Below are 21,005 nucleotides of genomic sequence, written 5' to 3' on the forward strand. Positions count from 1 at the left end.
TTATGTGGTTGAAAACACTGAAAAGTTGTGATATATGACAGCTCTGAGCGCGCCTGTCTCTGGCTCAGCGCCAGCCAACGCGCGAAAGCATATTTGAATTTAGCAGTTGATCACGTGATGCACTGACCGTTCTAATCACACCGGTGTGATCGTACGCTCCAGGGACCAGCCTAGACTGATCACACCGGTGTGATCGTACGTGCGAAAGGGTTAACGCTGAGTTCTTTGGGAATCTGTGCAGGGTTGTCTTGCCCTGGCAACCAAAAACACACTTCTTTGGTGACAGTGGCTTCCCAAAAGCCGGGCAGGGCGCTTTGATGGCGAACTGCTTTCGCTCTCTTGCTCTGGTCTACGAGTGCGCGCGCGCCCGCGATCTTACCGGAGAAGTGCCCTTAGGACCCATATAAGGAAATTCCGTTACATCTGACGTCACGCAGACCCATACTCGAAAAAAACTTTCCGAAACTTGTGACAAACCGGAAGGACAATTTTTGGCACAGAAATACTCCTTCAAACGTACAATTAAATTTTTTAAACTTTGTCCATGTTTAGCATGGGAATCCAACTCTTTAACAGTGTAAAAAACTCAGTATGCATGAAATAGCATTTCACCCCCCCTTTAATAGCTGATATCATCATCATAACCTTAAATGCTAAATTCAATGTACTCTACCTTAGTTTTTCAAGTTATGTTATGTAAGGACATAAGACCAGCAGATCTTAAACCGATTCTTAAATTTGTAATCCCACAGTATGTATATAATATTATCATAATTAAACTAATTAAACAAAATAATATGTATGTAAAATGATCAAATATATAATATATACTACTATTATTTATATATATTTTAATCAATTAATTTATATAATAAACTAATATTGTAAAATATTATTACAATTTAAAATGTTTTCTATTATATTATAATTATTATTTTATAAAATCTGTATTCAATTTCTATTATATTTTAAAATGGACTTTATTCCTGTGATGGCAAAGCTACATTTTCAGCATCATTACTCCAGTCTTCAACATCACATGATCTTTCAGAAATCATATTAGAAGTAGAAGAAGAAAATTAAATTATTTTAATATGCTGATTTGCTGTTCAAAGTTTTCTTATTAACACTGTTGAAAGTTCTGCACATTTATTTTTGTTGTTGTCAAAAGAACAGCATTTATTTGAAATACCTTTTTTTTACATTATAAATGGCTTTACTGTCACTTTGAATCAATTTAACATAGCCTATCCTGGCTGGAAAAAGTGTTCATTTTTATCTTTTGAAAAAAACTTTTAACTGGTGTATATATAAAGGATTGCATTGGGATTTGCGCAGTCTTGTTCCATCATATCATGATAGGTGGTAAAAATAATTGTGCTCAGAGCTAAAAATAATTGTGTCCCAGGTTTGAGCAGGTGTTAGTGAGTGTGTTTGCGTAACTGAGCTGGTGTGCTGTTTTCAGGTGCTGTGGTTCTGCAGATCAGCTGTTTCTCAGAGGCAGAGAGGATCTACATGCTGGCCAAAGACATCAGCATCAGCGGCAAACAGCTCTACTCGCTTGTCATACCTGAGATCATGGTACGACATCTTTTTACCAAGCCATAAATCTAATAGTGACACTCAGTGGGTGTGACACTCTTTCTTTAAAACAAATGCCACTTGGTTTGATATTTTATTGTATAATGCAGTGTGATTTATACATTGACATTGCATATTTAAGTGAGAGTCAAGGGGATAGTTACCCGTTATTTACCACCATGTCATTCAAAACCTCTGACTTATTTCTTCTGCAAAACAGATCTTTTTAAAAAATATGTATTTTTTATTTAACCAGTGAAAGTCAGTGGGCTCCAGTGTTTTGTTTTCGAAAGATTTGCGTTCCCTCAAGAAACTTTGCGTTCGCAAAACATTTGTGAAGGAAATAATGAAGTGGGAGGGATGTATTTCAGTGCTTTCTTCGGGGGGAACACAACATTTTTTGGGGAAAAAAAAATCACTATGTCGTAGTAGGCTTGGAATGACATGAGGGTGAGTATAATGACAGATTTTGTATTTTGTGTCCAAATATCAGATATATGGAACCCACAGCTGAATCAAAATAATCACCTGTATTGACTTAATTGTGATCAGTGGGTCACATGCTGTTCATTGCAACAATAGAAGGCTGTTCATTAAAGTTCATAATGCTGGCCCAAGCTTTAGATCCATCTGCCCTCTAGTGGCCCAGAGAGAAACTACAGTACAATTCAATAACAAGTGTAACAAATGTTTTTTTCTCTCCCAACAGCAAAGCAAGCTGGACAAAGAAAGCTGCCCCCTGCTGGTCTTTGTCAACCCTAAAAGTGGTGGGCTAAAGGGCAGAGAGATCTTATACAGTTTCCGGAAACTTCTAAACCCTCACCAAGTGTTTGAGCTGACCAGCGGAGGACCACTTCCTGGGTTAGACCTCCTCTCCTTTTGAATGATGATCAAACTGATATTAATGTCTTGATAGGAATGTATGGATGAATGGAGGTTTCCTGCTCACATGTATGAGTATGTGTTTTGTACAGGCTGCACGCGTTCAGGGCCGTCCCTCACTTCCGTATCCTGGTGTGTGGAGGAGACGGCACAGTGGGATGGGTGCTGGGGGTTCTGGAGTCCATCCGACATAAGATTGCCTGTCCTGAGCCAGCGATCAGCATCATACCGCTGGGCACAGGTGCGTGGAGGAGGAAAAAAAGTTGATCATTTAATTCTAGTTTACTGTAGGTTTTACTATTTGCAACCATTGTGGTTTGTGTTCAGGGAACGATCTGGCTCGGGTGTTGCGATGGGGGGCGGGATACAGCGGCGAGGACCCCTTCAACATCCTGGTGTCTGTGGACGAGGCAGAGCTTGTGCAAATGGACCGCTGGACAATTCTTCTGGACGCACAGGAAATGGCAGAGGACGGCAAAGAGAACGGCTTCCTAGAGCCGCCCAAGGTACCCAATCAATCCCTGAGACTTCAAATTACAATAAATATGATTTCTGCATAAATGCACCTATAGTAGCCTACATTTTATTTTATTATTTAAAAAAATTAAAGATTTTTTTTATTTAACATTTAAATGTTTTTTTTTATATAATTAATGCAATTAAATAATTTTAATAATTTATGATATTTTATAATTTATTTTTTTAAATAAAGTATATTTTTAAATTTAACATTTGACATAACTGAACAATTATTCATATAATGAATGTAATTGTAATATGTACATGTATATTCATTGTGTGTACATATACATATATATATATATATAAAATGACATAATAATGAAGTATAATCAATGCATACAATAATAACAATAAAATGTATTATTACAATAACAATACTATGATAAATAATTATTCTATTTATTAATTTTATTAATTTTGTATGCTTCTTGCTCTTCTAAGGTATTTGTCACTGCACACATTTAGTAAGTTACTAGCCTAAAGCAGTCAAACATACATAACAGGGTTGTACCTGTCTGTGTTCTAGATTGTGCAGATGAATAATTATTTTGGGCTGGGAATTGATGCTGAACTGAGTCTGGACTTTCATCACGCACGTGAGGAGGATCCAGACAAGTTTAATAGCAGGAAAGTATTGTTCTTTACTCTAAAGGGTGGTCATGTGACTCAGAGTTAAGGTGAGGGAGGTCTGTGTGCATTGCTATTTTGACTTTGTCATTGTTCTTGCAGGTTCCACAATAAAGGTGTGTACGTGAAGGTGGGCCTGCAGAAGTTGAGTCACACACGAAACCTTCATAAAGACATCAGACTGCAAGTGGACAGACATGATGTGGAACTGCCCAGTATAGAGGGATTAATATTCCTCAACATTCCCAGGTAAACACACGTCAGTCTCACACAATGAAAGTGGAGGCAATTCCACACACGGGAGTTTGTTATAGAAGATTAAAGCTGCTGTGTGTGTGTGTGTGTGTGTGTGTGTGTGTGTGTGTGTGTGTGTGTGTGTGTAGCTGGGGTTCTGGTGCTGACCTGTGGGGCTCAGACAATGACTCTCGGTTTAGGCGGCCCAGGATAGATGATGGGATGCTGGAGGTTGTGGGAGTTACTGGTGTGGTGCACATGGTGAGTTCTTTACATACACTACTGTTCAAAAGTTTTGGGCCGGCAAGATTTGTCCCTGTTTTTAAAAGAAGCCCCTTACGCTCACCAAAGTTGCATTTATTTGATAAAAAAAATACAGTAAAAACAGAAATATTGTAAAATGTTATTACATTGAAAAATAACTAATTTAATTTTAAAATGTAATTTATTCCTGTGATGGCAAAGCTGAATTTTCAGCATTAGTCTTCAGTGTCACATGATCCTTTAGAATTCTAATATGTTGATTTGGTTATCAATGTTGATAACAGTTGCTGCTTAACATTTTCAGCTCAAAAGAACAGCATTTATTTAAAATAGAAATCTTTTGTAACATTATTAATGTCTTTAAAAATCTTACTGACCCCAAACTTTTGAATGGTAGTTTTTGCCAAAATGTCTAAACATTTATAAAAAATGTTTACTGTATATTGTTTATTAAACATAATTTGATAATTTTTCTTTAAATCATAGTATAGGTTTGTTTTATGTTCCATAATTCATTTTTTTTTTTTTTTTCAGGGTCAGGTTCAGAGTGGGCTGCGCTCTGGGATTCGTATCGCTCAGGGCAGCTATATTCGCATCACTGTGACCAAACCCATTCCAGTGCAGGTGGATGGAGAACCCTGGATACAATCACCTGGACAGATCATCATCTCAGCCGCAGGACCAAAGGTACTTCTACATATTTTTTAACACAGTCATATTCCCTAAATTGCTTGGCCAACTCCATGAACTCCAGAGCTGCTGTGTAAAGACGACACAACATTAATGACGTGGAATATATTCCCAGATGTGAATTTAACAGTCTTACAATGGTAGAGGCTTGATTCATTGAATTATATACACCTATATACACTCACCTAAAGGATTATTAGGAACACCTGTTCAATTTCTCATTAATGCAATTATCTAATCAACCAATCACATGGCAGTTGCTTCAATGCATTTAGGGGTGTGGTCCTGGTCAAGACAATCTCCTGAACTCCAAAGTGAATGTCAGAATGGGAAAGAAAGGTGATTTAAGCCGTTTTGAGCGTGGCATGGTTGTTGGTGCCAGACGGGCCGGTCTGAGTATTTCACAATCTGCTCAGTTACTGGGATTTTCACACACAACCATTTCTAGGGTTTACAAAGAATGGTGTGAAAAGGGAAAAACATCCAGTATGCGGCAGTCCCGTGGGCGAAAATGCCTTGTTGATGCTAGAGGTCAGAGGAGAATGGGCCGACTGATTCAAGCTGATAGAAGAGCAACTTTGACTGAAGTAACCACTCGTTACAACCGAGGTATGCAGCAAAGCATTTGTGAAGCCACAACACGCACAACCTTGAGGCGGATGGGCTACAACAGCAGAAGACCCCACCGGGTACCACTCATCTCCACTACAAATAGGAAAAAGAGGCTACAATTTGCACGAGCTCACCAAAATTGGACAGTTGAAGACTGGAAAAATGTTGCCTGGTCTGATGAGTCTCGATTTCTGTTGAGACATTCAGATGGTAGAGACAGAATTTGGTGTAAACAGAATGAGAACACGGATCCATCATGCCTTGTTACCACTGTGCAGGCTGGTGGTGGTGGTGTAATGGTGTGGGGGATGTTTTCTTGGCACACTTTAGGCCCCTTAGTGCCAATTGGGCATTGTTTAAATGCCACGGCCTACCTGAGCATTGTTTCTGACCATGTCCATCCCTTTATGGCTACTTCCAGCAGGATAATGCACCATGTCACAAAGCTCGAATCATTTCAAACTGGTTTCTTGAACATGACAATGAGTTCACTGTACTAAAATGGCCCCCACAGTCACCAGATCTCAACCCAATAGAGCATCTTTGGGATGTGGTGGAACGGGAGCTGCGTGCCCTGGATGTGCATCCCACAAATCTCCATCAACTGCAAGATGCTATCCTATCAATATGGGCCAACATTTCTAAAGAATGCTTTCAGCACCTTGTTGAATCAATGCCACGTAGAATTAAGGCAGTTCTGAAGGCGAAAGGGGGTCAAACACAGTATTAGTATGGTGTTCCTAATAATCCTTTAGGTGAGTGTATATAAATATAATAATTATATACACCTTCCTGGCCTCTATTTGTCTTGCACAATGCACAAATAATTGAGCGAGTTCAAAAATGTTTGCGCATCGGTGGAAGAATGCAGACTTTCCAGAACTGTTAATGTAACCAAAGGTCATTCCGTTCAAGTATTTCATTTTCTCACCATCTGTCAGCATTCAGTTCTAATATCAAGTTCTGTGCATTTAAAACAGCCTTGTGTTTCTGTTCTAGGTGTCCATGCTAAGAAAGTCCAAAACCAAGCAGAAGAAACAAACGGGCAGTTTGAAGGAAGGCCGTTCCGACAGTCCAGCTCCCAGTGATGCTGGGCAGTGACAAACCTCACAAACACTTCACTGACAGCCCTTTACTGTTGCCTTGACAACTTTTCTTTGAGTCTTTGCCCTGTTCTTTGTTTCACTTTGGGTGAGTGGGTGGGTATCAACATTGACTAGCTGAACTAGAATGTATGACTCATCTCTAACATCTCATAGTCTGTAGTGTTCAAACGCCCCATCAGATGATAGCACTGCAGTCTGTTTCTCAGGACTTTAGCTGCCCTCGGCCAGTTTCCGGCCTGTTTTTGCCTTAGATTCATGCTGGTGTAGATCATTTTGTCGGTTTTATTTCCATTGCCAATCTGCATCTTCTTTTAAGAGGCAATATTGTCTTAAAGTAGTCCATCACTGAAATGCTATGGCACATATGAGTAAGCAACCAGTATTTAATCCCATTGTGCGCATCACAAATGCCAAAAACTACCGTTTCGTCAACATCGCCAAGTTACGACTATCACTTAATACTCACATCTTGCCTTTTTGGTTTATGGTAAAAACTGACTTTCATCTGGTCATTTTCATCTTTACGATGATTATCGTTAATGTCTTACTTGAAGTTTATTTGCAAAAGCAGCCCCTTGTAGCTTTCTACAAGTATCTAAACCAAAACAATGCAGTATATATGTACAAACAACTCTAGTTCTTGTTCATTAAGAGCACATTTGAATGTGTAAGTGTGGAGAGATAATCGTCTTTGTATGTCAATTTTGTAGCTTTCTTAGCTGTGAGACTGTAGGCACAATCATGAGTAAACAAGCTGGTGTCATCACAGCCGTTTTGTAAAAGACAGACGAAGAGCTTTTCGAACAGGAGCGGTACCGAAAAAAACTGTGACTAAAAGAGTCGTGGATTTTACAAAGGATGAATGTTTGTGGACATGTGCACCACTTTTGGTGTTAATAGTAATATAACGCTGTACGATACTTGATAACACATTCCGCGCAAGATCACGTAGCAAGTTCTGTATTTATAGTTTAACTGGTCATATGAACATTTAAGCCAAGCGTAGCTTCATCAAGTTCTGGTGAAAGCATTGATTTGTAAGTAAATAAATATGTTACTGTTATCTGACAGTCGTGTAAAGCTACTCGTCCTGTTGTAAAGCTAAGGCTAGAGGCGAGCGCGGTGCTGTAATATATATTTGCTAGTAAGTGGCGTGTATATGTTGTTTCTGTACAGTGACTGGTCAGCCCTGCTCCAGCTGTATGGATTCATGAGGCTGGCCTTAGATTTTGTATGTATGATCAGTTAGACGCTCCACTTCCCATCAGGCATGCATTAAAGCCTCGGCCACCTACGGGGTGGGGGGGCGGCGATTGTCTGACCTCATCTACCTCACCGGCACACATCACTCCGAGAATCAAGTTCCGCCAAGCTCTTCCAAAGACTTGCGCCTGCTTTTCTTCCTGCACTTCATGGGTCCTGTCTGGGAATATTCAGAACGATGACAGATATGAAAAGCTGACCAAGTGCATTCGATTATTTATCTATGACCAATGATTTAGGTCTCATTGTCGTTTTTCTTCAGATCCAATCAGAAGATGCAATCTTATCTCGCCGATTCGCCCTCTCTCGTGCGTTTGATTTGCCAGCAGTGTGTACAGTGGTGATTTGTGCATTAGTTGTGCCTCTTGCGATGACAAGCCCTCGGGTTAACGTGCTGTTCTGTGGTGTGGTTTGGCCCGTATAGTGCCTCATATAAGTGCTTCGAGAACTTCTGCAGTATTGCCGTACGTGTGCGTTTAGCTCCATGCCATTCTGTTTGTTCTGCTGGTTCAGTGACTAAGTACCACCGTGCTGTTCTAGGTCCTTTAGAGCTGATGTGCCTCCTAATAGGGTAAATCTCACGAAAATCAGTCACATTTTACTCCTAAAATCAAAAGAAAAAATATATATCTAACATCTAACTGTGTGTGTATATATTATTATATTTATATATATTAGGTCTCTGTGTGTATATACTGTATATACACACACATATATATATATATACATATGTGTATATGTATATACACAAACACGCACACACACACACGCATATATATATATATGTATATATATATAAGTTAGATGCGATTAATCGTGATTAATCAATTTGACAGCATTAATTATAATTTTTGGACCAGCATATTTTATCCTAACTCTTTTTTTTTTTTTTTTGTAATTCCCATAATTCCCGCTGATTATTGTCGTTAGATTCTCTTTGTGTACATAGTGCAGTGCATTATTTTTTTTTTATTTATGATTTTTAAAAACTTTGCAACTTGTGTTAATTAAACGCAGTACAACAATGACTACAATTCTGTGTAAATACCTGACAGCATCATGAAAATAATCTTTTATAATATCTTTAAGCATTTATTTTGAGTTTGGGATGAAATATGACCCGGACATGTTCTTGACAGGTTTCGTGAGATTTGCCCAATAACTTTGTTCAAAACTGTTTAAAGTTATTTTACCTCCTTGCTATGGTTTTAGGTTTTATTCTTACTTCTTGTAAAGTGGGTTACAAGTAATGTTCTGAGATCTATATAGATGTATATTTTTGAAGAGAATATGTTTTTAATTTGATCTGGAAAGATATTGCACTGATTGTACTGTTTTAAAGATGTTTTTAAGTGTACATTGTGTTAAATGAATATTAAATAACTAAATGTATAGATATATCAATCAGCTGTGTAACAGATGGATGTGTCCAATGAGAAAAAAAGACATAAATTTGGACTTTTTAATACAGTTCTGTTCTGTTTTTATTTTGCATGATATTAGAAGTTCCTATTGTACAAAGTAACAAACTTGTTCATTCAGTTAGCACCAAATGGACCAAAAAATAAATCTTTTCTACAAAACATGATTAGTAGGTCAGTACAGTTTATTTACAGCAGTACACAATGGCTAGAATTCTACATTTCGAGAATTATCAGCTTATACAAATCGAATAACTTTTCACCTAATGATTTTCAAGTTTCCTCAGTACAATTGATTTTAAAAAATAGTAGTTTTTTCTCAAATAAATAGCTTAAATGAGAGTATCATCTGGAATGGGAAGTGCACAGAATGAAACGGGACATTAGCCCAGGCTAATACTCCCACAAAACAATGTGATGAGCAGAATCAAGGTAAATCCTGTCAGTATTCCAGCATTCTGGATTGCGAAAAAAATGATATCGTCCTTCGTGCTCCGCACTTGTTCACTGGCAATCATGTTCATTTCAGGCAACTAGGTGAGAGAGAGAAAGAGGATTCAGTATTTGCGCCGCTAAAACAGATTTATGTTCCGTTTAGTGATTGGAAGTGGAGCCAGAGTCATTTTGTTCCCTAAATAAATGTATACTTCTAGGTTTAAAATCATCTAAGTTCACATACGATGAAGTCTCCAGTCATTTGACATGGAGTGGGTCACATCATGGGGGTGGCCATTTTTGGAGACATAGCCAATCTGACACAGCACACTTTTATCTTAACGCCACTATTATCGGTCACTGATTTGAATTATCTGTGGCACACTATTAACAGTGCGTTTCTCCAATGCATCTGTAACCAAAAACTACTTGTTATGCTGCCTCCACACCTCTAGGTGTCAGTATAACTCCAAAAATGATTTGTCAGGATTTGTTTAGATTCTGACAAAAATAGTACAAACATATTATTGTTGCTTATTTAGCTCAGAACATGCACCAAAATATATTTGCTTAGTAAGAATGTTAGCAGTGAAATACTCTACTGTTCAAAAGTTTAAGGGTCGGCGAGATTTACATTTTTTTTTTTTTAAAGAAGTCTCTGCAAGGCTGCACTTATTTGATCAGAACTACAGTATAAACTGTAAGATAATAAAATATTATTTGCATAGCTGAATTTTCAGCATCATTGCTCCAGTCTTTAGTGTCACATGATCCTTCAGAAATCATTCTAATATGCTGATTTGCTGCTCAAGAAACATTTAATATTATTATCAATGTTGAAAACAGTTGTGCTGCTTAGTATTTTGTTTAAAGTTATTTTTTTCAGTATTATTTTATAAACAGAATTTTAAAGTATGTTTTACTGTAAAAAAAATTCTTACTCAGTATTTTTGTTTTGTTTTCCAGTACAAATATCTACAAATTCTTAGATAAAAATAAATGTATTTTACTATTAAGTCTTGTTTTCTGACCAGAGTTAAGTGAGTTTTGCATAAAACAAGAAATAATATCTGCCAATGAGGTAAAAAAATAATAAAGTCCCTTTGAATTTAATTTATTTTTCTAAACCCAATGGTAGATTTTGTTTCCTTTTTTCAAGCATAAACTCTTCATTTTGATTTCTTTTTTTTTCTTGTGACTTGATTTAATAAAAAGTATTTTCTTAAAAATAAAAAAATAAATCTTTTGAAAAGTAATGTATGTTTTTTAATGCGCCAAGAAGACGATCCAAAAATGAAATGTGGTGAAATGTTATGTGCTGTATTTACTAACCCACACCGCTCTTACCATATCAGCCAAGGATATGTAAAGGAACATGCCACCAGCGAAGGCAAAGATGATGTTGGGGGCAAAAGCGTTGCCCAACAAGATGCCCAGGACCAGGCCCACGTAGCAGGACATCGCAGACAGCAGGTTGAAGAAGACGGCCTGTGGAACGCTCAACCCTGCGGTCAGCAGGATAATGAAGTCGCCTACAGGGGGAGACAGAGCGCAAACGTGCCTAGCATGTTTTATCCATAAACTTTTAGTGAAGGTCAACGTTCAAAGGGCAGTACTCATAGAGGTGGTGTGGCTTAGGGGTTAAAGGTCAGAGCTGACAACTGAAAGGTTTTCCAGGTGGAAAAATCGTTGTTGAATCCCTGTATTACTCTTACCCAGCTCGTGAGGGAATTCCTCACAGACGATAGCGATAGAGGTGCTAAAGCCATTGAGAACAGACACCGTGAACGAGGCGCCGATGGCCAGACCATCGATGAAGTTGTGTAGAGCGTCGCTCAGGGAAATCATCCATGCCACCGTCTTCACGCTGGACAGCCGTCGTCCTCTGAGCCATCTGCAAGACCCCTGTAAACACATTCACATCTAAATTAAAACCTCATTCTCTTCTCTAACAACATTACTGTACCCTCTTGAGCTTGGGTTCATATTTCAAATACTATTTGTTAGCCCCAAGGTCTAACTTTTTGTATTGTTACAGGGTCGAGAAGACGATCCCAATTACATGGTGCTCGTGATCTAGGGTCAAAGGTCAGATGACAATCTTGTTTCTGCTGGCAGCTGTGACAGATGAAAGTAAACACAGCTGTGTGTGTCTCTATGGCTGGACTGTAAGTTGCACTGACCTGTACACTATGTACTACTTAATTTTGTACCAAAAACTGCTTTTTAAAACTCAAAACCTTCGAAAAAACCTTGCATTTATTCATTTCTTTTAGTGTTACATGATTGAAGGCCTTTAAAGAACTGTACTGGATCCCGCTGAAGGACAACTGTTATCACATGACCCAGGAATCTGGTTTAACCATTGACTACAGTCTGATGTTACACTTAAAGGGATAGTTCACCCAAAAATGAAAATTAGCCCATGATTTACTCACCCTCAAGTCATCCTAGGTGTAAATGACATTCTTCTTTCAGACGAATACAATCTGAGTTATATTAAAAAAAGTTTAGACTAAGACTTTATCAGCTTTATAATGGCTGTGAAAGGCTGTTTTATGACAAATAATTAGCATTTATCTTTATTTGATAATTGTAGACTCCTTCATGTAATCATAAATTGGTTACCGCTGCGATAATCAAACTTTTTTGTAGACGACATGTACAGTAATTAGAGGTGTTTGTTTGTGAAGCCAATCAGTATTCAACTTTGGTGCATAACTTGTCCTGCATGTTTGTACTGCAGACATGAATTACACCTCAAATCATACGGCTTGTTGAGGAGACTGTTGCACAAAAGCAGACACGAAATTCAACAGACTTACACAGAAGAAGGTTCCTGAGCCATTTATGGAGCAGGTGGGCTCTAAAAGAGTGTGCAACGCATAGCAATGTGCTAACAACTACTCTGAACGCCTTAGCAACTGCAAAGCTACACATCGGCATCCTGTTTTTGCATGGACAAGCATCACAGAAAATGTACTAGTTTTAGTTTCCCTTCACATGGGAATGGCTGGCCTATTTATATCGTATTTATGATATTTTATATTTTTGTCATACACTACCATTACATTTTTTAAAATGTTTTTTAAAGAAGTCTCTTATGCTCTCCATGGCTGCATTTATTTGATCAAAAATACATTAAAAACAGCAATATTGTGAAATATTACTACAGTTTCATTTTTTAATTTCTTTACTCCAATCTTCATTGTCACATGATCCTTCAAAAATCAATATATTATGCTGATTCGGTGCTATTAAAACAGTTGATACGTTTTTTTCCAAGCCATTTTTTTTTAGGATTCTTTGATGAATAAAAAAAGTTCAAAGAACAGCATTTATTTGAATCAGAAATGTGTAACATTATGACTGTCTTTCTAGTCACTTTTAATCAATTTAATGCATTCTCACTGAACAAAAGTATTATTTTCTTACAAAATAAAAAAGGTAACTTTAATTTGATTTAATTTGTCTGTAAAGTTGCCCCCCTACAGACATTCTGTTGACTATAATTTATGTTGCACCTACTGTACATGTCAGTAGAGTATTAGTAGACTCTCTGCTTAATATCTGATAACACTTTAAATGCTCCACTAACAGACATTCTACTATCAGTAACTTTGCAGCTACAAACTAACCATAATCTTACCCCTAACAGTCTACTAATACTTAAAGGTGGTATCAGCGATTTCAGGCCCAAACATAAATGATCACATTCATCTAATATTTCGCTAGCTGCCCGCCCCATAAGCATGCTGTCAAAAAAACGCGTCTCTCTAGGTAGCCTAGGCTCTGAGATCTAAACACAAAAACAGTTGGTATCAACATCACTCAAAACCAAAATAAATAGTGTTCCAACCAATCATCGACAGGGGCGGGTGTTGTGAGGTTTTGCGCTCGTGCACGGCTGCCTATGACGGCTGCACGCGAAAACCTCACAACACCCGCCCCTGTCGGTGATTGGTTGGAACACTATTTGTTTGGGTTTTGATTATTTGGCCAAACAGACTGAAAACAGCTGTTTTTGTGTGCAGATCTCAGAGCCTAGGCTACCTAGAGAGACGCATTTTTTTGACAGCATGCTTATGGGGCGTGCAGCTAGCGAAATATTAGATGAATGTGATCATTTATGTTTGGGCCTGAAATCGCTGATACCTCCTTTAAAAGCTGCTAGATCTGCTTATGACGGCTGCACGCGAAAACCTCACAACACCCGCCCCTGTCGGTGATTGGTTGGAACACTATCTGTTTGGGTTTTGATTGTTTGGCCAAACAGACTGAAAACAGCTGTTTTTGTGTGCAGATCTCAAAGCCTAGGCTACCTAGAGAGACGCGTTTTTTTGACAGCATGCTTATGGGGCGTGCAGCTAGCGAAATATTAGATGAATGTGATCATTTATGTTTGGGCCTGAAATCGCTGATACCTCCTTTAAAAGCTGCTAGATCTGCTTATGACGGCTGCACGCGAAAACCTCACAACACCCGCCCCTGTCGGTGATTGGTTGGAACACTATCTGTTTGGGTTTTGATTGTTTGGCCAAACAGACTGAAAACAGCTGTTTTTGTGTGCAGATCTCAAAGCCTAGGCTACCTAGAGAGACGCGTTTTTTTGACAGCATGCTTATGGGGCGTGCAGCTAGCGAAATATTAGATGAATGTGATCATTTATGTTTGGGCCTGAAATCGCTGATACCACCTTTAAAGGTCCCATGACATGAAATTTTCACTTTCTGTTTTTTTTTAACATTAATATGAGTTCCCCTAGCCTGTATATGGTCCCCACGTTTCTAGAAATTTTAATCGGTGTAAATCGAGCTTTTGCTATCTTTCTCTGCCTTTGAGAAAATGGACGCTCAACCGTGCTGATCTTGAATCTTCTCCTTATGACGTTATAAGGAGGAATGTTACCTCCCCTGTCTCTGCTTTGCCCGCCCAGAGAATATTTTCCGCCCATGAGAAAATGAGCTAGGAAGTAGGAATGCGAGCGCACGATTTTAGTTTGTCAACGAGAGATATAATGGCTTTTGAGCGAGCGAAGCATAACAATTGCTCAATAATTGGATGTACAAATGAACACCTAAGGGTTAATACAGAGCTGGGCTTGCTGAACGTCTGAAACTAAAGTCTGGATCAGTACCAACTCTCTTTGGCTCAGCTAACGTTACACACCTCGGACAAGTAAGTCAACTAATAATACAAGTTGTTGCTTTACTGTTTATGGTTACCTAGCTTGTTACACGTAGAATGTGGCTGTAACATTAGCTATGCAGTTACTTGCGCTAATGTAAAGTTAGATAGCATCAAGTATGTGTGTGAATACACACACTGTAACGCGAGTGTTGTACACTTCTTTGTTATTTGGATAGCGTTTTCCTGTTGGTTATACGGCGTGCGCGATATCCGCATTTCAAGATCGCAGAGCTTGATGTAATTGTAGTAAGATAAATTACAGATGTTACAGATCTCTCGTGAAAAGGCAACAGTAGGTTAGCTACATGATAATAACTAAACCATCCGAATAAAGTCCAGACATAATATTTTAAACTAACCATTCGGAAACGTCCTGCTGGAGCCGCTGAGTTGCAACTTCTTCATCCGTTGCTTCTCCATCTGGATCAGATTCTGGGTCAAACGAAATGCTTGAACGACTGCGTGTCTCCGTGCCATTGCAATATATCCAATGTAAACATGCATGGTCTACCGTTGCCGCAGATGGTCAAGGCCACACCCACCCTCCACCTTACGCCGCCTATCTCCTCCTCATTAACATTTAAAGCTACAGACACCGAAACGGCCCGTCTGACGGAAGCTCATTCTGGGACTGGCTTATAGTGGCTATAATTCTGCACCGAGACTGAATTTTTGGAAAGAGATTTCAGATACAGTACTAGGGACCAGTAAGGCCTATATTAAAGCCTACAAAAAGTAGCATGTCATGGGACCTTTAAAGGTGCTGTATGTAGTTTTTAGCGGCCTCTAGCGGTGATGTTTCAGATTGCAACCAATAAGTTTACAAGCGCGTGCTCTTACGCGTGCTCGAATTTATGAGCAAGCACTGTGGGTGCTGAAACTGGACGTAACACACAAATCATCCCACAACATGCTGGAAACTCAGGTAAACTCCCACTGCAACGTTACAATAATAGGCTACTTTTATCAGCTTGACGTTGAACTAATGCTCCGTGCTCGTACCATGATAAGTATGGAACCCTATCAACCGTGCCGAATTGTGCCACTGCAAGCACCACTTTACATTTTCTTCAGGAAATGTACATTCTAGGTTTGTAGATAAGGTTTCTCCATGATTCAAATGCCCTGACGATGTTGATCCGTGTTTTTTACCCGAAGTTCATCCGATTCACATCTGGCCTTACAAGCTTCAGCAGAAAAAATCTTTTTTTCTTTCTTTTTTTTATCAATATGTGGAGTTTGTGTTGGAGTCTGTGTTTTGCTGGACGCAGGTCGTTTCTTAGTGTTATCAGACATGTCATAAGTTGCATAAGTCATAAGTCCATGTCATAAGATGCAGTGTCGTCGCTGTTGAGTGCAAAGTCAGTAAGCTAGACGAGGCGAGAGGCTCGGGAGCGCGCATGCAGGTGACGTCACTGGCGGTAAATCCGACCCGGGACCTTCACATAAAAATAAGAATACTTGCTTTCAGAGGTAATAGCAAAACCTGCAAAGTGGATAATTTTAATGTGAGATTACAAGCCCTTCACACACAGGCAATAAAAAAAGGATTTGTTTTGGTAGAAAATCTACATACAGCACCTTTAACTAATACTTTGAGAGTTGACATGTACATACTAATGGTAAACAGAATGTCTTAAGGGGAGCATCAGAATAAAGTGTAACCAAAAATGTTACTGCCCCCAAACTTTTGAATGGTAGTGTACATATTATATCCTTTTTATATTCGACCTATTATTTAGTTGACTCCGTAAGCAACCATCTAGAACACCCTAGTAACCACAAAGCAACTTCCTGGCATCCCCAAGCTACTATAGTACATTTACTTCATTTCATGTGGGAATGAATCAGAATTGTGTTTTTTTTTTTTCAAAACCATTAGCTATTTTATAACGTTTATGTAACTTGCAGCTATATTTAGGTCAATCGCATATCTCTTGGAACTATTTGTGTTTTTTGTGTGAGATGTGACCAGTTGTACCTGTTCCACTGGAGGGTCAGTGGTTATGCTGGCTTTGTCGCCGCCGGCAAAGCTGAAGTCAGAGTCGGCCGCAATGATGACGCCGTTCTGTTGGACACTCTCTGAGGGGAGGGAGTGACTGTGTCCGTGTCCGTGCTGAGGGACCGAAGCAGATAGGATTAAATTAAAAATATACGATTTTAAAGAACATACATGCTTATATACAACATTGACCATCAAAGCTCTGCCACTCCTCCATTTTCTTGCAGATTACATGCATATTAATGAGATAATATAGTCATAACAGGTCATCATGACAAAATAAACTTTATATCATCCTGAAGGAGTTGATTCAGCGATAATGGCCAGCTGACTGTACCTTGTCCTGCTCACTATGCAACTACTGTATTTGTAAAAAAAAAGAATATGATATACTGATTTGAGTTGAACTATTTTATTACATAAGAAAAAAATTGACAACAGAATGCTGTGGGTATGTGACTGACTAATCAGAAGGAAGTATTCCAGAGAGACTTGTAATAATGTTTTACTGCTTTTTTTATTAGTTTGAATGAATGAAAAGAACCAATTGAGTTCTGTTGAGTAATCATTTTACTGAGATGAACCTACCTACCTCATGTCCTGGTTTGAGGAGCATCCTCAGGATTTTTTCAGTGAAGTACAGCGCATAGAATCCACCAAAGATCCCAACAGCTTGGAGGACGTAACCGTCTGCTTTTGGGTCAAACCCAAAGGCCTGTTCAATCAGAGGAATCAATCATGTAATCATAAGTTAAGCCAGATATCCAGGTTTCCCCATGTAAACACGCATGCTATTATTTTAAAGTTAAAACGCAAACCCAAAATAAATATTACAACATGTAATCAGTGCAAAACAAATATCACGTCATGCAACGATCATGCCATCACATATCAAGAAACATCTGCACTCTTCAAGAAAATAAAAATGTTTGGAATGAATGAGTCCAGTTCAAAGAGCATTTTGCATTGTATTATTACGAAATCACCATAGGCTAAGCATAATTAATCTGCATCAGCAACATTGTGCTGATAAGGCAGCAATTAAAGATGCGAACAAGTGTTGGTTATTGGGTTCACAATCATGCAATACCACCAATTTGACTTTCAACAACCTCCTAGAGGACTGTCCTAAACTGACCTAAATGACAGGAAGAAAGCTTCGGATGTAAATGAAATAAAATGAAAAAAGCATTTCACCTCGGGTATAAGTTGGAGTGCAGCATTGGAGAAGAGTGTGCCAACAGCCAGACCAATGAAGTAGGTGAGCACTTTGGGGAAGTAGGGCTTTTTAGTGACGGGAACCAGAGCCAGACCCAGCAGTGAGGCCAGATTAATGATGGTAACTGCCAAGAAGCCATATCCCCATACTATATGCAGAAGGAGAGGTGAGAGGTCACACAGTTAAAGTTATACAGAAAGGTAAATCATTTTTCATCCTGGCATCTAAAAAAAAAGAGAAAGAAAATGCTTTGTCTAAAGAAAGATTCTTGCTTTGTGGTATTATTTAAGCAATTAAACAATTTTCTGTAATTGCCATTATTCTCAATGGTGATTTTCATTACTGTAATACAGTGCATTTTTAGTGTATTACAGTATAAATGTGTGTAAGGCTCACAAATATATCTCTCTCAAGGAGTACAATTGCCTCTGTCTATTATAGACTACACAACATTATAATTGTTTTCAAATTATATATTTAAAAAAATCTAAAGAATTTATTAATCTAAATTTAAATTAATTTCAACATTTACTAATATATTATTGAAATCAAAAGTTGTATCTGTTCATACTGAATAGACAGGACTAACATGAACTAACAATGAAGATGATTTTTTTATTAACTAACATTAACAAAGAATAATAAATACTGTAACAAATGTATTGCTCATTGTTAGTTAATGCATAAAATAATGGGACCTTATTGTAAAGTGAAAGCCAATCTTTTTATCTATGAGATTAAATAAAGAAAATTGTGTTTTCTTTCATTTTTTAAGACAATTAAACACAGATGTCTGTAATTGACATTGGATTTCCGTTACTGTAATACAGTGCATTTTTATTTTATAGTAAAAATTACTGTTATACAGTGCTATTTTTGTTTTTAAACTAGTTTTTAAACTACATTTTATTGTGAGAATTTGTGTTTTTCATAAAGAAAGATTTGTAACATTATATTTAAGACAATTAAACACAATTGTCTGAAATTGCCATTATTCTCAATGGTGATTTTCATGACTGTAATACAGTACATTTTAATCTATTATAGTACAAACTATTGTTATGCATCGTTCTTTTAAAGGCAGTACAAAAATAGTACTTTTAAAAATACTAGTTTATATAATTATTGTTATGTCTAAGTTAATTAGAAGTTTTGTTTTGCATAAGGAAATATTTTTGCTTTGTAACAAAGTAATTGCCATTATTTTTAACTCTGATTTTCATACAGAACATTTTTAACGTTTTATAGTAAAAACTATGCAGTGTTTGATTCAAATAGCATAATAATAAAAAAATAGTACTTTATATACTTTTTTAAAAAAGTACTTTAATTGACATGATTAAAATTTTTAGCGTAGGGCCTACAACTTTCATGTGGCACATCCATCCCATCATTCTCTGCTTTTAGGATACAAAATCTCCAATAAGCTGGTTTACATCAGGAGAAAGGTCTTTGACAGCAAAGGTCTTTGATGGAGCTTCACCATCATATGGAATTTGCCCTCTGTCATGTGTGCTGATCCAGGTTCTTGAGCACGTAAGAAGACTAACCGTGAAGTTCTGTGGGATCAGTGAGGACGGGAGCTTCAGCTGAACAGGGTGGCAGCACCGCTTGGTTGAGCAGAGCCGGGCAGACAGTGACCAGATGCTCCTCTGTTAGATGAGAGAGGTTCTGAAGCCCATAATGCACCAGAATATCTTCTCCGGACACACACTGATAAACAGGGTCACAAATCAATGAAATAAGGCCATAAGAATGTCCATGCTCTCAAAATGTACGGCACATAATCAAATGCCAGAAAATCAAATGTCAAATGTTCTTTACAAGTTTAGTAAACAGTGTTTGGTAGGCCTACCTAAAGTTAAAGTAACCATTTTACCTGAGCATGCGGAGGAATGTTCGGATCCAAGGGCTTGTCTAGCACAATTGTCTTCAATAAACTGTTAATGCCATTGAGATCCAGTGAACCGTTTTTTCCGTAAACAGCTACGATATCCTTCACGAAAACCTGCTGCAGAGAGTTAGCTCTTAATCCCGAGATTTCAGTTATTAAAAAGCCTATGAAGACATGAGTAGCTTTGGGAATGCCTGCCATGCTTACAGACCACACGTTTCAGTCTGAAGCGACCCGAGTGAAGCAATAGCAACGAGAGTTTTAAATGTCCCGTCGGGAGATTATCCCGGGAGCGGCGCGCGACTCCAGAGGACTAAATCTATCGTATACGAAGAAAGTTGCATTTTGAGAATAAAGATAAGAACTATTAAAAGAGTTAATTATTTCTTCCCCAATAGTATCCTCGGTGACCTGACTAATATGTCGCGCCTCCATTTGGCACTCAGCCCACCATGATAAATTCCGCTTGTTTCACCCACAAATAAAGCTCTCAAACTTGTAATCTATTTTACTGTGGTCGAAACATCTTATGTTATTCTAGCAGAAGTGGCTCCATCAAAACAATCCAGTGAGCCCACACTTAGGCTAATTCACTTGTGCAAGTTAGATTACAAAATAGTTAATACAGTGAATAACATGAGAAAGAAAACGTCGTGCTAAATGCATCACTTAATTTATTATTTATGGGCGGAGCCTCGGTGCGCATTTATTTATTTAAATTTCAGTGACAATCGGAAATTTTAAAATGTTTATGGTTCCACATGTAATAGACAAGCAGTGCAAATATATTTACATTATTAATTACCCGATAGTGGCCCTTTTATATATATTTATTTGCATGTAACTTATTTGACACTATACTTTTTAAAGCATTTTTCTTTTAAATCAACTTAAAGGACAGAAAAAAGTGGCATTGTTTCAAATATTTAACAGTGTTTGTTAAACCAAAGTTAACTCTGCTTATTATTATTATTACAGTGATGCTCAGGATCAAATTATCAACTCTTAATATAGCCTACAAAATGGTGAAGTAAATGCACTATTGCTAATATAAATAGGTTTA

General features: G+C 37.9%; 2 protein-coding genes across 3 annotated transcripts in view; one reads left to right on the forward strand and one right to left on the reverse strand.

The window, feature by feature from the left end:
- Positions 1-9,250, forward strand: part of dgkq (diacylglycerol kinase theta) — a 25,037-nt gene extending 15,787 nt beyond the window's left edge. Inside the window, exons 14-22 of one of the 2 annotated variants that reach the window (XR_014031291.1) lie at positions 1,466-1,581; positions 2,291-2,442; positions 2,556-2,704; positions 2,791-2,969; positions 3,512-3,616; positions 3,715-3,861; positions 3,996-4,107; positions 4,645-4,797; positions 6,412-9,250. Coding sequence is in view for 1 of the 2 variants with exons in the window: in XM_081381893.1 (XP_081238019.1) it covers positions 1,466-1,581; positions 2,291-2,442; positions 2,556-2,704; positions 2,791-2,969; positions 3,512-3,608; positions 3,711-3,861; positions 3,996-4,107; positions 4,645-4,797; positions 6,412-6,513 (1,211 nt within the window). In the remaining variant the exon portion in view is untranslated. Of the gene's footprint in view, positions 1-1,465; positions 1,582-2,290; positions 2,443-2,555; positions 2,705-2,790; positions 2,970-3,511; positions 3,617-3,710; positions 3,862-3,995; positions 4,108-4,644; positions 4,798-6,411 lie in introns of both variants that reach the window. The other variant, XM_081381893.1, reaches the window with a different exon arrangement.
- On the reverse strand, positions 9,023-20,627 carry LOC308700312 (metal cation symporter ZIP8). The gene is made up of 8 exons (XM_081381894.1): positions 19,928-20,627; positions 19,599-19,761; positions 18,027-18,196; positions 17,422-17,544; positions 16,809-16,943; positions 11,353-11,542; positions 10,985-11,169; positions 9,023-9,735 (listed from the first exon to the last, which is right to left on the reverse strand). Exons 1-8 carry the CDS (start codon positions 20,141-20,143, stop codon positions 9,586-9,588), a joined length of 1,332 nt encoding a protein of 443 aa, XP_081238020.1. The 5' UTR covers positions 20,144-20,627; the 3' UTR covers positions 9,023-9,585.
- Positions 20,628-21,005: the final 378 nt, after the last annotated feature.

This window comes from Scardinius erythrophthalmus (assembly GCF_964197995.2).
Source record: "Scardinius erythrophthalmus genome assembly, chromosome: 13".
In the NCBI taxonomy this organism is placed as follows: domain Eukaryota; kingdom Metazoa; phylum Chordata; class Actinopteri; order Cypriniformes; family Leuciscidae; genus Scardinius; species Scardinius erythrophthalmus.

Excerpts from the sequence above, each read along its gene's own strand:
- LOC308700312 (XM_081381894.1), bottom strand. The coding sequence starts at position 20,143 with ATGGCAGGCATTCCCAAAGCTACTCATGTCTTCATAGGCTTTTTAATA. Across the intron at positions 17,545-18,026 it reads CACTCCAACTTATACCCGAG|GCCTTTGGGTTTGACCCAAA; the intron begins GTGAAATGCTTT and ends CTGATTGAACAG. Across the intron at positions 9,736-10,984 it reads ACATATCCTTGGCTGATATG|TTGCCTGAAATGAACATGAT; the intron begins GTAAGAGCGGTG and ends TCTCTCACCTAG.